The sequence below is a fragment of the Bos mutus genome, chromosome 22 (genome assembly GCF_027580195.1).
Source record: "Bos mutus isolate GX-2022 chromosome 22, NWIPB_WYAK_1.1, whole genome shotgun sequence".
NCBI lineage: Eukaryota > Metazoa > Chordata > Mammalia > Artiodactyla > Bovidae > Bos > Bos mutus.
In genome coordinates, this window is record NC_091638.1 from 62,888,182 (window position 1) to 62,900,969 (window position 12,788).

The 12,788-nt window shown below is 57.7% G+C and overlaps 2 protein-coding genes across 5 annotated transcripts in view; one reads left to right on the forward strand and one right to left on the reverse strand.

Moving 5' to 3' along the window:
- The window catches only part of LOC138984740 (uncharacterized), a 56,465-nt gene extending 51,193 nt beyond the window's left edge, over positions 1-5,272 (reverse strand). For all 3 annotated transcript variants that reach the window (XM_070360258.1, XM_070360259.1, XM_070360260.1), the window contains exon 1: positions 1,968-5,272. In XM_070360258.1, the coding sequence (XP_070216359.1) occupies positions 1,968-2,979 (1,012 nt within the window). In that variant the 5' untranslated portion in view covers positions 2,980-5,272. The remainder of the gene's footprint in view (positions 1-1,967) is intronic.
- KCNQ1 (potassium voltage-gated channel subfamily Q member 1) overlaps positions 1-12,788 on the forward strand; it is a 380,806-nt gene that overhangs the window by 228,599 nt on the left and 139,419 nt on the right. The gene's annotated exons all lie outside the window — the stretch shown is intronic.

Below are 12,788 nucleotides of genomic sequence, written 5' to 3' on the forward strand. Positions count from 1 at the left end.
AAAGGGTCCTAAAACAAAAATGTTTAAGAACCCTGACACAAACAATCTAACTTCGATCAGCAGTTTTGTCTTTCTCTTTAGCTCTCTCCTTACATTTCCTTTGCTTTTCCTGTACTGGGGGATGGCCAGGATGGCATCCCAAGTGTACTCCTTATCTTAAAGGAACTATACACTTTTGTTTTCTCTGTTGAGTTTGTTGAAAAGTAAAGTTTCTGTATATGACTTGTATCAGTTTAGGGAAGTTCCCTTCTAGTCTTAGCTAGTTAATGGTGCCCTCCCCCAAATCATAAAAGGCATTAAGCTTTATCATATAGTTTTTCTGCCTCTATTGAGAACCATATGGTTTCTCTCCTTTAGTTTCTTAATGTGGTGAATTACATGGATAGAATTTCTGATACTGGATCATATTTGCATTCCTAGGAGAAATCCCACTTGTTTAAGAATTGTTTAATATACTGTTGGATTCAGTTAGCTAATGCTGTACATGGGAGTTCTGCACCTATGTTAATAAGGGAAATAGTTCATAATTTTCCTGTGCTTTCCTTATTTGAATTTGGACATGCTCTGATTCACAATTTAAAAAGATCCCTCTAGCTGGAGCATAAATCCTGAAACAGGCCCACTTTTCTCTTCAACATGTTTGGAAACACATTAAAATAGAACTGTAATCAAGCAACTCAATCCTTAAATTTTTCTCCTAGTGAGTATCTGGAAAACAGGTGCAGAAATGGATCATTTGAGACACCATAGAAATCTGGTTAATCCTGCCTGCCTGCTTTCCTTCAAGGAGTATTGCCTGAGCAAGGTTGTATATCAGGCTCCTGGTTAGGCAGTGGAGAACAGACCAGAAATGTCCCTTCTGGGAGCTCTCTGCCCAGACAGGCGTGAGGCAACCAGGAAAGGGACTGGGAAACACACCTCAAATGTAGTTTTTACTATTACTAGCAACATTCTTGTACTTTGCAACACTCAATCTAGGTCAAAAGTATTCTGTGTGGATGAATGATTCTCTCTCATCCCCAGAACAGTCCTATGGGAAGGCACTTAACCTCTATTTTACAGAAAAGGCACCAGAGGAGCAGTGGGGGGTGGCAGTGAGACTGTCCCAGCTACTGCCCACACTGAAACCCCTGACCTGAGTCATCAACCTCCATCGCCACAACTTCTGTGGCCACAATTTCTATTCCCTCCTCCCACCCCACCCCAACCCAACCTGGACCTGAGATCCTGACCCCAAAATCGCGACCGACCTTTGACTCAGAATTTCCACTGCACCTAGAAACTCTTGGCTCGGATTCCCAGCCCGGACTTCTAACCGCAACTCCGATCTCCGACTCGCAGCCGCAAATCCCAACCCAGACACAGATCCCTGCCTCGGGCTCGAGTCCCCAACTGGGACGACCGCCCTGGAGCGCTTCCATGGAAATCGGATCCCGACTCGGCCTCCAGGGCGCCCAGAACCACAGGGCGGACACCACACACTCACCCTGACCCCCGCCTCAGCCTCGGACCCTGGACTCAACGGGGTTCTGTCCCAGGCCCTCGGCCCCTTAGATCACCGACGTAGACCGTGAGGCGGACTCCAGTCGCGGACTCCGACCCCTGACTCGGACCCCACACGCAAGAGCCGTGAGGTGGACTCAGCTACGCGACTCAGAATTCCGATCTTAAGGCGCGAACAGACCCGGATCCGATCACGGACTCGGAGCCCCGACCCGCACCGAGACCGGGACTCGGACCTGGGTCCCCGAAGCAGAACGGCGAGGTGGCCTCCAGACACAGGTCCAGCCCTGGACTCGGACCCTGACTCTCCTCCCATTCTCGATCCTGCGTCCCTGACTCGGAAGCACGACGCGGTTCTTGCACCCACGTAGGCGCACAGCGAACAGCGAGCGCCTGCCCGGCTCTGCCCGGGCGACCGTGGCGACCTAGCCGCCTACCACCCACCCACGAGACACTGAGCTCACCTCGGCTAGTCGGCGATTGCCAGTCCCCGCGCCGCCAGGCGGACCACGCCCAGAGCACTGTGAGCCCAGACGGCTGTGAGGAGATCGTGGCCACGAAGACGGCGGCACTAAGGTAAGCGCAGCCGTGAGGAGCGCGGTCGGAGCGGCGACTCGGTGAGGTGAGCGCAGCCGTGAGGAGCGCGGCCGTGAGGAGCGGCGACTCGGTGAGGTGAGCGCAGCCGTGAGGAGCGCGGCCGTGAGGAGCGGCGACTCGGTGAGGTGAGCGCAGCCGTGAGGAGCGCGGCCGTGAGGAGCGCCGCCAGAGGGGCGTCTTCATGAGGAGACCGCGGCACTGAGGTGAGCGCAGCCGTGAGGACCGCAGCCGTGAGGAGCGCGGCCGGAGCGGCGGCGACTCGGTGAGGAGAGCGCGGCACTGAGGTGAGCACAGCCGTGAGGAGCGTGGCCAGAACGGCGACTCGGTGAGGAGAGCGCGACACTGAGGTGAGCACAGCCGTGAGGAGCGCAGCCATGAGGAGCGCGGCCAGAGCGGCGACTCGGTGAGGAGACCGCGGCACTGAGGTGAGCGCAGCCGTGAGGAGAGCGGCCGGAGGGGCTTCTCGGTGAGGAGAGCGCAGCCTGCGAAGTGCGCTGAAGGGAGAGCGGCGTGAGGAGCACGGCACTGAGGTGACTGCGGCTGTGGAGTGCGCGGCCAGAGGAGCATCTTGAAGAGACGAGCGCAGCCTGAGCAGAGCGCGGCCCAAGGACCGCGGCCTGAGAAGAGCCAAGTCGTGAAGAGCGTGGCCGCGAAGAGAGCGCGGCACTGAGGGGACCCGCGGCTGGGAGGAGAGAGCTGCGCGAGCTGCTGCGCGTGCAGGGCGCAGCGACCGTCTACAGAGTGGCTGCAGTGGCCCCCGACTGGGGTAGATGTGGCAGCCACCCCGCAGCTGATTGGATAGCCTGCAGGGGCGGGCGTGCCACGTGCCGCTGCGCGGATTGGCCGCGGTGTGGAAAGCGGTGTGCCGCGCTCTGCCATTGGCTGAGAGGGCTGATGCCGATGCCACCCAGGCTCGCATTGGCCGGGCGAGCCCAGCGCCACGTGCCACACCCCGCCCAGTCCGCCCAGACGCTATGCTGATCCACCCCCACCTTCACCCCACCCCCACCCCAGCGGTCTGAGCGTCCACCCTTGCGATCGGATTCAGTTCCCCGCCCGCGGCGCACTCAGCGCCCAGCTTACCCCTCATGTGTAGCCGTGCACCCCGGAGTGACCCTGAGGAACATCTGTGGCTTTCCACAAGGGTCTGGCCCTCTGTGCAGCCCTCCCCAGGGTCCGAGCGGGCAGGTGAGCGGGGTGCACGGGCTCCCGTGTGGCTGCTCGGGGAGCGCACCTCCCTCTCCCTTGGGGGTGAACCTCTCTTGGGAGCTCTGCTCCTTCGTCTTCAGGAGACCCTGTGAGGAAGACGCCACGACTTGCCCAGGCCACCCTGTGGAGCTGGCAAGGCTGAGGTGGCCCACGTGTTTGGCCTTCCTCCTGGACCCTGACTACTCTGTATGAGACCTCCTCCTTCTCCTCCTAGTCCTCCAGAACCTGAAGGGGGGTCCTGGCTTTGTCTCTTGACTGCCTCCCCTACCAACCATCCTTCCACCCACCACCACCTAACCACCCAATCGTCTGTTCACCTACCCATTGGCTCATCCATTCACCCACCCTCTCTTTCCTTCCCTCCATCCTTCCCTCCATCCATCCCTTCATCCTCATGTCTATGGAGCTCCTCCCTGGTGCCAGGCACCTACCAAAACTTCAGTGAGAAACCCTGTCTTCATGGAGCTCTTGCTCTGCTGAGGTGTTACCAGCAAGCCTGGGGCAATGTGAACCTCCCATTCCAATTGCAAAAACAGTCTAGGGACATGGAACTCTAAGGGTGTTCTCCGAAGTTGTTACCCCTGGCCTTCCACCCAGGGTTGAGTGGGCAGTTGTCCCCACACCCAAGGCATGCAACAAGGGCGTTCATCTCAACTGCTTTGAAAAGAGCCAGGAATCTCTCCAAGAGCGACTGTCTGGTTTTATCTTGTGATTCAGGCTAGAGAAGAAAGGGAAAATGGTTTAGTCTTTTCAGAATAGACAGCTTGCTCTTGGATCTTCAGAAACTGACCAGATTGGCCATCTCCCTGGCCCCCTCATCTCCATCCCAGCCAAAAGCCAGGTTGGAGCACTTGATTCAGAGGGTCATCCACCCTTGCTGGGAGGTCAAATACCAACCACCAGGGTCTCTGTACTCAGAGGGCCCCATGCTTTGAGTTTAATACTCTTTTGTCACCATCTTGAAATTATTATTTCATCTTGAAACTTGTGTTTTATGAGTAAAGTCTAATGGGACAATGGAGAAGGCTCCAGGGGCTTGGAGTCTAGGCTCACAAGTGGTGCCACCCCACTCTCTGGCCTCCTATGCCTGCTCTGCCTCGTTGTCCACACTCCCCAGGGGTGACCCTCTTCACTGGCCAAGAGTGGCGGGAAGGGACTGGCATCCTGGGCCGCAAGCTGCCATGCTGAGACCCCTACTTGAAACATGGAGGTGTTGCTACCAGCTTCACAAAGCTGCCAAGACAGGAATAGAGGGAACACACAGAAAAGCAAGGCAAGGACAGCAGGCCCAATGTGCCCCCAGGCAGCGGCTCTTCCTGCTCCGAGCAAGCAGGATCCGGTTCAGACCTCTGCCTCTGGGGCCTCCCACAGCTCTCTGTGGGAGGTAGGGCCCCTTCCCCGGACACCCTGAGGTCTGTCCATCCCCACCCACCCCCAAATATCAGGGGCGCAGGAGCCCCAGGACTTCAGAGCAATTTCAGAGATTTCTACAGAACAAAAATCCCTGCCTGTGTGGGGTTTACATTCCAGAAGGAAAGACAGAAAAGAAATTCTCCAAGTGCTCTGGATATTCTCCTTTGTCAGAACCGGTGATCCCTGGGTTGCTTTCCTTAGCTCTGTCGTAGGAAGTACCAGGTTTGACCCCTCTAGTCGTCACTCATGAATGCCAGCTTTTCCCAACTTTTAGATCTTGGTTTGGGGTTTGCTTTTAATCCAAGGATGTTAAGCATGAGATGAAAAGTCATGTAAAACAAATCCACTTAAAATGGTGCCCACCTCTTCCCAGCAAAGACTGACAAAGCACGTTGATTAGACTTTCGTCTTGAAAGCTGATGTTTTTTCATTGAAGTTAATTTATAAGGTTATGTGAGTTTCTGGTGTACAGCAACGTGGTTCAGATGTGTGTGTGTATATGCTCTTTTTCGGATTCTTTTCCACTCTAGGTTATTACAAGATACGGAGTATAGTTCCCTGTGTTGTACAATAGGTCCTTTTTGTTTATATATTTTAAATATAGTAGTTCTATCTGCTGATCTCAAACTCCTAATTTATCCCTCTCCTGCTTCCCCCTTTGGGAACCATAAGTTTTGAAAACTGATTTTTAAAAATCCTTAAAATTGACTTGACCTTATGCCTCACAAACATGGGCTTCTAATTGTGTGCCTGGGCGGGGCGCATTGCAGGAGTGGCTGAATCCGTGCGTGCGTGGTTTCCCGTGACGGGGCTCGCACCCGTGTGCCCTCTCACCTCAGGCCCTGAGACCACAGGCCCTCGGACTGTCCCCTCACAGACCAGCTTGCGGAGGAACGCCGTGGGCACCGCAATTTTGTGTGCCTCTGTGAGCGTCTCCCCGGGGCCATGTTTCAGCCAGGCCTGGAGCCCGCTGCTGTCCTTTCTGACACGGCCTGGGGAAGGGTGGTTCCGTGTGCTCAGCCCTCACCCCCTCGCCGCACATGGGGCGCTGTCAATCAGCCGGTGCTGCCGCCAGCCCGGCGCACCTGTTGTGCGCCCCCCGGCCCCGCCTCCCCCGGTCCTCTGGGGGAGACAGAGAGGAAAACAGTCCGATACTGAGAGGGGTTTGTTGTCTCGTCGGGAGACAAGAGACACGTGGGAATTGGCTGAAGAAGCCTGTGAGGCTGGGCAGACTCCAGGCCAGCCCGGGACAGACTGGGGGCTGCCAGGCGGGCAGCGGGGGAGGGGAGCCTGGAGCTGGCCTTAGGCACATGGGCAGAATTCAGCAAGGGAGTGCCAGGCATGGCCAGCTCCTTGCCGGGTTATACTGAGGTCCCTCCCCAGCCCGGAACAGCCACAGGGGCTCCCTGGTCCTGGAGGCCCTGGGGGTGTGGCACCCCTCAAGACTGCGGGGTGGGCGTGGGGCAGAGAGCCTGGGCACCTGGCGGCCTTGACTCTGGCTCCCCATGTGACAGAGGGCATCTGGTTTATCTCATCCATCCCTGGTGAGGGCTGCTCCCTCCGGCACTGATATTTGAGGTTCAGAAGGTTTCCTTGCGGGCCCCTGCGCCCGAGTGCACGCACGCACACGCACTCACGGCTGAAGAGAATTAGGCTCTGAATGTCCACTGGGCTTTTCTCTCGATTCTGAGGCATTTAGAATGGGGGCGGGGGATTAAGGGAGGAAGTCGCTGAGCTAATTCTCCTGCTTTTGCCAGCACAGAAGTGCGGATGGGGCCCAGAGCCCCACCAGTCCCGGAGGAAACACCAGTTCTCCTCAACGCGGGGGCCGGGAGGGCAAGGGGGTGGGAGCCTCACCAAGTGCCAGGGGTGCAGGACCCGCCGAGGGTGCTCTGAGCCACGGCTTGCCTCCAGCGCTCCCCACCCCGAGAGTCTCAGGGTGGGACCAGCTTCAGCTCAGCCAGGTTCCCAGAGAGCTGCTTCCCTCCAAAGCAGAGAGGCCCAGGGCCACGTGGCCAGCTCAGCCCCATCTTCCCCGGGAGGCCCCTCTCCCCACGCTGCTCCCAGAAGTGAACAGGAATGCAGAGAGGGCCGAAGAGCCTGGGGTCTCCCTGTGTGCCTGACGCAGTTGCCAAGACAGTGGAGACCACAGTCTCCACATCCTCTGCCCACGGCGGCCCCCCCCCCACCCCGGGTCCCTCTCAGAGCTGCGCACTCGCTGTGGGCAACACCCACCCCCACAGCTGTCCTGGGTGGGGGCTCTGTGACCCTCCCATCCCCACCCACTGCTCTTTCCCCCAAATCTCCCTGGCCTGTGTTCTGCACTTCTGAGCTCGACAGCCCCATCGAGGGCGGGGTGGCCTTGCAGGCCAGGGTGGGGATGAAGTACAGTGTGGGTCAGCTCTGCAAAGTCTTGGGGAGAGAAGAGAGGTGGTGAGGCTCAGGTCTCCCTTCTGGAAAGATCACTCTGGCTGCTGAATGGAGAGAGAACTGGAGTGGGCAGGGAGGCAAGGGGGCCCAGCAGGGCTGTGGAGAGACTCGGCATTGCCCAGTGAGAGAGGCAGGAGCCTGGGCAGCAGGTGGTGGCCACGGAGGTGGAAGAAACAGCCAGGCCAAGGGCTCCTGTGTGAGGCAGCTTAGGGAGGACTCCGAGACTGAGGCCAAGGGCGAGCTGCAGGAAAGCATAGGGTGGGTTTGGAGGGAAAGTTAAGGGTCAGCTGGACAATCTTAAGAGACCTCCCCTACCCCCAGCTACAGAGACACCCCACGGCCTGGGGGGGTATCCATCCACAGGCATGGCCGTCTTGGTACCCTGCCCATGTTAGCTGCTTGGGCCCGGGGTGGGGCCCAAGTGTGACCAGCTGGGGCCTGCGCCTCCCAATTCCAGGATGTTCTTGGGCCTCCCCCCCAGCACCCCTTCTCTAAGAAGGAAACAGGAGTGGAATTATGGGGTGGGGGAAGTGCCTTTAGACAATCACGCTGCCCTCAGGTCAGTCCCGCCTTCCCTCACGAGCAGATTTCCTTTCCTGAATTGGGGTCAGCAAGAACGTGATGCCGGATGGGTGGGGGGTCTCGAGGGCAGGCGGTCCTGCTGAGTGGCAGCGTGGGGTGTGGGTCACTTCCCATCAGGAGGGCAGCTGTGCCGTGTGTGTGTGTGTTTGGGCATTGCATGGCCAAGCCTCCCTGAGCCAACCCCGACTCCCCCAGGGCCCCCGCTTCGACGCGGGTTAGCTCAGCAGCTGTCTCCTGAGCACCTGCTTGGGCCTGGCTGCACGCCAGGCATAGGGGGTGGGAAAGCAAAGTGAGCTGCGCCCTGCCAGACCCGTCGCCTACAGGGCCTTTCTTATCACTACCTTCCAGAGGCAGCTTCTTCCCACGGCGCATCCCACCCCAGAGCGTGCCTGCCCCCACTTCCTGCCCAGGCCTGCCGTTTCCACAGCCATCACTCATCCCTGATCTCCAGGCCCTTTGGGCTGGGTGGGCCTGAGGACGTGGACAGCGCCAAGGCCACCCCGGAAAGGGCTTTCAAGGCTCTCTCAGGTTCTGGGAAACGTGCGTTCAGACCAGAAGTCCCATCCCCATATCTCTGGCGGTTATGGATTGTTTTTTAACCATCACAGGGTCCTCAGCTGATATTTGTGGTGAGGACAGATCACTGCAGAGAATTCACCATGTCCTCAGTGTGCTGCTGAGGGGCCAGTCAGCTGCAGGGAAACCCACCAGCCCTCAGATGAGGGGTGGGTGCAAGCTGATTGACTGTGAGGGGCTGCGGGTGGAGTTTGGACCAAAAAGACAGGAATGGGAAGAAAAGGCCATCTGACTCTGGTACCCTGTGGCTGTGGGGTTTTAAGAGCCATCCATGAGGTTTTTGAGGCTCCTCCCTTCCCCCTGATTCTGGTCTGGACTTAGTGGTCTGCTTCTGACAGCTAGAGAATGGTGGCAGGTACACAGCATGACTTTCAAGGCCAGAGCATGCGTTCCTCCACGCTTGCCCTCCCTGGGATCAGTGACTCTAAAAAAAGCCAGCCACCATGTTGCAAGGACACCCAAGCATCCCCGTGGAAGGGTCCGCTCAGTGGGGAACAGGGCCCTCTGGCCAACAGCCCCATGAGCGCACCATCTTGGAAGCGGATCCTCCAGTCCCAGTCAAGCCATCAGAGGACAGTGGCCCTGGCCAACGTCCTGATTCCAGCCTCCTGAGAGACCCTGAGCCAGAACCACCCAGCTGCTTCTGGGTTCCTGACCCCCAGAAATGTGTGTGATTATAGGTGTTCCTCTCTTTGTGAACATTTGTGAAGCTGTGAGGTTGTAGGGTAATTTGTTACTTGGCAGGAGCTAGCAGATACAGCCACCCTTGCCAGATTCAAGCTGACACTTGCCAGGGCACCACGGAGGGTGCAGCCTGCCTGCCTGCCAGCTTCGCCGGTGGTTGACAGCTTTCAGAAAGGTGCTGAGTCCCTGGAGAAAGCGTGCTGTGATGGGACAGAATATCTGCCCTACGAGGTAGGCGAGTCATAGATCTCTACTCTCTTAGAATTGGAATTCTGCCTCCAGGCCAGTGGCTATCAGCCTGGAGTTCCCATGAGAACCACACCCCACGCAGGTCCCACGAGCACTCTCAACTCGGTGGGTGGTCTCTGGGCAGCGGAAAGCAGTCCGTCCCAGCAGGGGGGTGGCTTTGTGACATGGTGCTTGTGGTGGGGAGAAGCTGACAGCTTGACTTTAACCCAGCCACTGTAGTGGCTCTTCCTCCCGGAGGATATCCACGTCCAGGTCTTTAGGACACGCCAGCCTCCAGGGCTCCCGGGCATCAAGGGGCCAGGTCACTGTGGTGTCTTCTCACTGAGCGGGTCTGAGCCCAGCCCAGCTTGCAGGACACGAGCCTGGGGCCAGCGCAGATCCCATGCCCTCTTCCCTCCTCCTTTCCTGGTGCCCCGCCCTCGGGACCTGGCTGTGGACCTGCACATAGGTCCTTTTGCTTCCCGTGGGTGGTGGTTGTTCTGTCGCTCAGTCATGTCCAAGGCTTAGCAGCCCTGTGGACGGCAGCACACCAGGCTTCCCTGTCCTTCATCTCCTGGAGCTTGCTCGTGTCCACTGAATCAGTGATGCCATCCAACCATTTTGTCCAACCTTCTCATCCCCTGTCTTCCCCTTCTCCTCCTGCCTGCAATCCTTCCCATGGGTGCAGCTTCCTGTTCCTCAGTTGTGGCCTATGGGCTGGAGGACGGACCCCGAACTCCTCAATGTCTTGTCCCACATGGCTGGTTCTCAAGGGACGGAGGCCTGGGAGAAGCCTCAACAGCCAGCTGTGTCCTGGCTGTGTTCTCTGTGCCCATGAACATTGATGGCCATCTCCTCCATCAGCCCCAGAGAAAGGGGAGCAGGCGTGCTGGTGGAGGGGGCAGCGGGAGGCCCTTTGTGGGTGGACGGGGCACCGAAGGGCCCCCCTCCATTTTTCTGCTCTTCCTGAGTCTTTGGGAGAGACTAGTGCTCATTGGAACAAAAGGCAGAAGCAGCAGGAATGGACGGGGTTCTGTTAGAGCCCCGGCGGTCGGGCACGAGCCTCCCTGGACACGGACCCCATGTGGGGACCGAGCCCCTGCCTCACCGGGCAGCCCCTGCCTCCGAGGACTCCCCCACTGGTGGTGTTCTAGGCCACCCACTTGGTGTCCAATTGGGAGTCCCCGTGAGGCTTCAGAGCAGCCTGGACCCAAGAGAGTGATGGATGGGCATGGCTGGGGCCCCTCCACGTAGGAAAGTCTGTTTTACCAACAGCTCAAGGTGGTCAGTCTGGGAGGCCCAGACGTAGTAGCTCATTTAATCCTGTCACAGCCACTGTGGCAATGGGGGAGCCGAGGCACAGTGAGGTCAAGGGACTTGCTGGTCACCCCACAGGCAGCAGGTGCCGGAGCCCAGCTTTGGGCCCCCGGGCATCCTGGATCTGTCTGTCTGTCCTTCCCTCTCCACCACATGGCCTCAGTGTGCAGGACACGGCTCTGTCTGCATGGCTACCACACGGCTCAGATGGGGGGCCTGCCTGGCCGTGGACACGGGGCTCACTGGACAGGAGGGCGGTGTGGGTGGTGTGGGCCGTGGACCCCCCGAGGCGCCCCGCCCTGGAGCCATGCTCCTCCCCCTGGGATCCCCCAACAGATGACCAGGATAGGGACCCACACCACCCTGCTTGCTGACTGTTCCCCTTGACATGACATTCTTCTTTACGTAGTTGGGGAGCCTCTGGAACCCCTCCTCAGTCCACACTGGCTTTCATTCTTGCAGGCACCGAGCAGACCCGCCTGCACACGTCCTCAGCAGAATCCTTTCCTTTCCAGGGTCTGCCCTCTGACGCCAGCCACGGGGGCAGCCGAGCAGCATCAGGCCGGGTTTCAGCCCCGGACCAGGTCTGAAGGCAAGCCTCCGGCAGGCAGCCTCACTCTGAGGAGTCAGAGGACCCGGTCAGAGGTAGGGGCTCCCTCTCCTCCACCCAGCTCCCTCCCCAGGCCCATGACCAGGGGCCCAAGCCTTCCTCAGGACACGATGGCAGCAAACGTTTTGCAGATGGGACACGCTCAGAGCCTGGCAACTGGGGCGGCTGCAGCTGCTGGAGAACATGGCTGGGTTTTTACGTGCACAGCAAAGCACCCGGTCACCTTTCTCTGCTTGGAGTGTAATCTTTTTTTGGAAGCCTTGCTGGAAAATCTGAATCTTGTGAGCCATCAGCTGTTTATAATCAGCGAAGCATATGTTTAAAAGAGCTGAGGGGCCCTATAAACTCCGTGTGCAAATTACCTTTGGGGCTGCTTGCTCCCCGCCCCTCCCCACGGCTGCCATCGCTGGCGAGGGGTTCTGCGCGCTGCACGGCATGGCCATAACCCCACCGTGGCATGGGGTCTGTTTAGCTTTAGTCACGTCAGCTTGGCCCTGGGGCGTGGGAGCCTCCAACTCTGCTGTGCGGCTTCCAGGCCCCCCACCCCCCGCCCCAGCTGCAGAGGACTTCTGGCTCCCTGTCCTTGGGCCTTCACCATGAGAAACATCCAACCTGGGAGCCCCGGAGCAAGACGTGGGTAGGAGCCAGGGGGCCCCAGGGCCCTTGGGGGCTGCCTGGGCCCCAGCACATTCAAGGGCAGGCTGGAGCTGGGGACAGGGAGGGTGGGGGCGTCGTTGCTGTGCTCAGGGCCTGCTGGGCGCTGCTAGTGCCCCGCGGGGTTATTTGTTTGGTGTATTTTTGGTTTTGATTTTTTTGTTTTTATAACCGCTTTATTGAGATAGAATTCACCCAGTTAAAAATGTACTATTCAGTGTTTTTAGTGTGTTCAGAGTTGTGCAACCGTCCCCACGAGTTCCAGGACGTGTTCAGCGCCCCAGGAAGAAACCCCGCCTCCTCTGGCCATCACTGCCCGCTCCCCCTCCCACTCCCCGAGCCCGGACAGCCACAGAGCCACTTCTGTCTGTATGGATTTGCCTATTCTGGGTTTTATAGAAAGGGAACCTCACGATGTATGGTCTTTCTGACTGGCTTCTTTCACTGAGCATAATGTTTCCAAGGTTCAATCATGTTGTAGCCTGCATCCTTGGTTTATTCACTGTTATGGGCAAATAATACTCTCTTTTATGGCTGAACCACATTTTATTTATCTGTTCATTCACGGATGGACATTTGGGCTCTTTCCACGTCTTAGCTATTATGAGTATGTTGTCATGGACATTCGGGTACAAACTTTTTTGTGGGTGTGTATTTTCATTTATCTCGGGTATCCGTGGAGGAGTGTCATTGCTGGGTGGTGAGGTCGCCCAGTGTTTAACCTTCTGAGACTGTTTTCCAAAGTGGCTGCACCGTCTCGCGTTCCCACAGCTTTGTTCGAAGGCTCTGATTGCCCCACATCCTCCTCGACACTTGTTACTGCCTCTCATTTTCATCCTAACCATCTTAGTGGATGTGACTTGATACCACACTGTGGTTTTGACTTGCACTTCCCTGATGGCTAATGATATCGAGCATCTTTGTATGTGCTTATTGGCCATCTGTATTATCTTCTTTTATGAAATGCCTAGTTAGATCTTTTGCC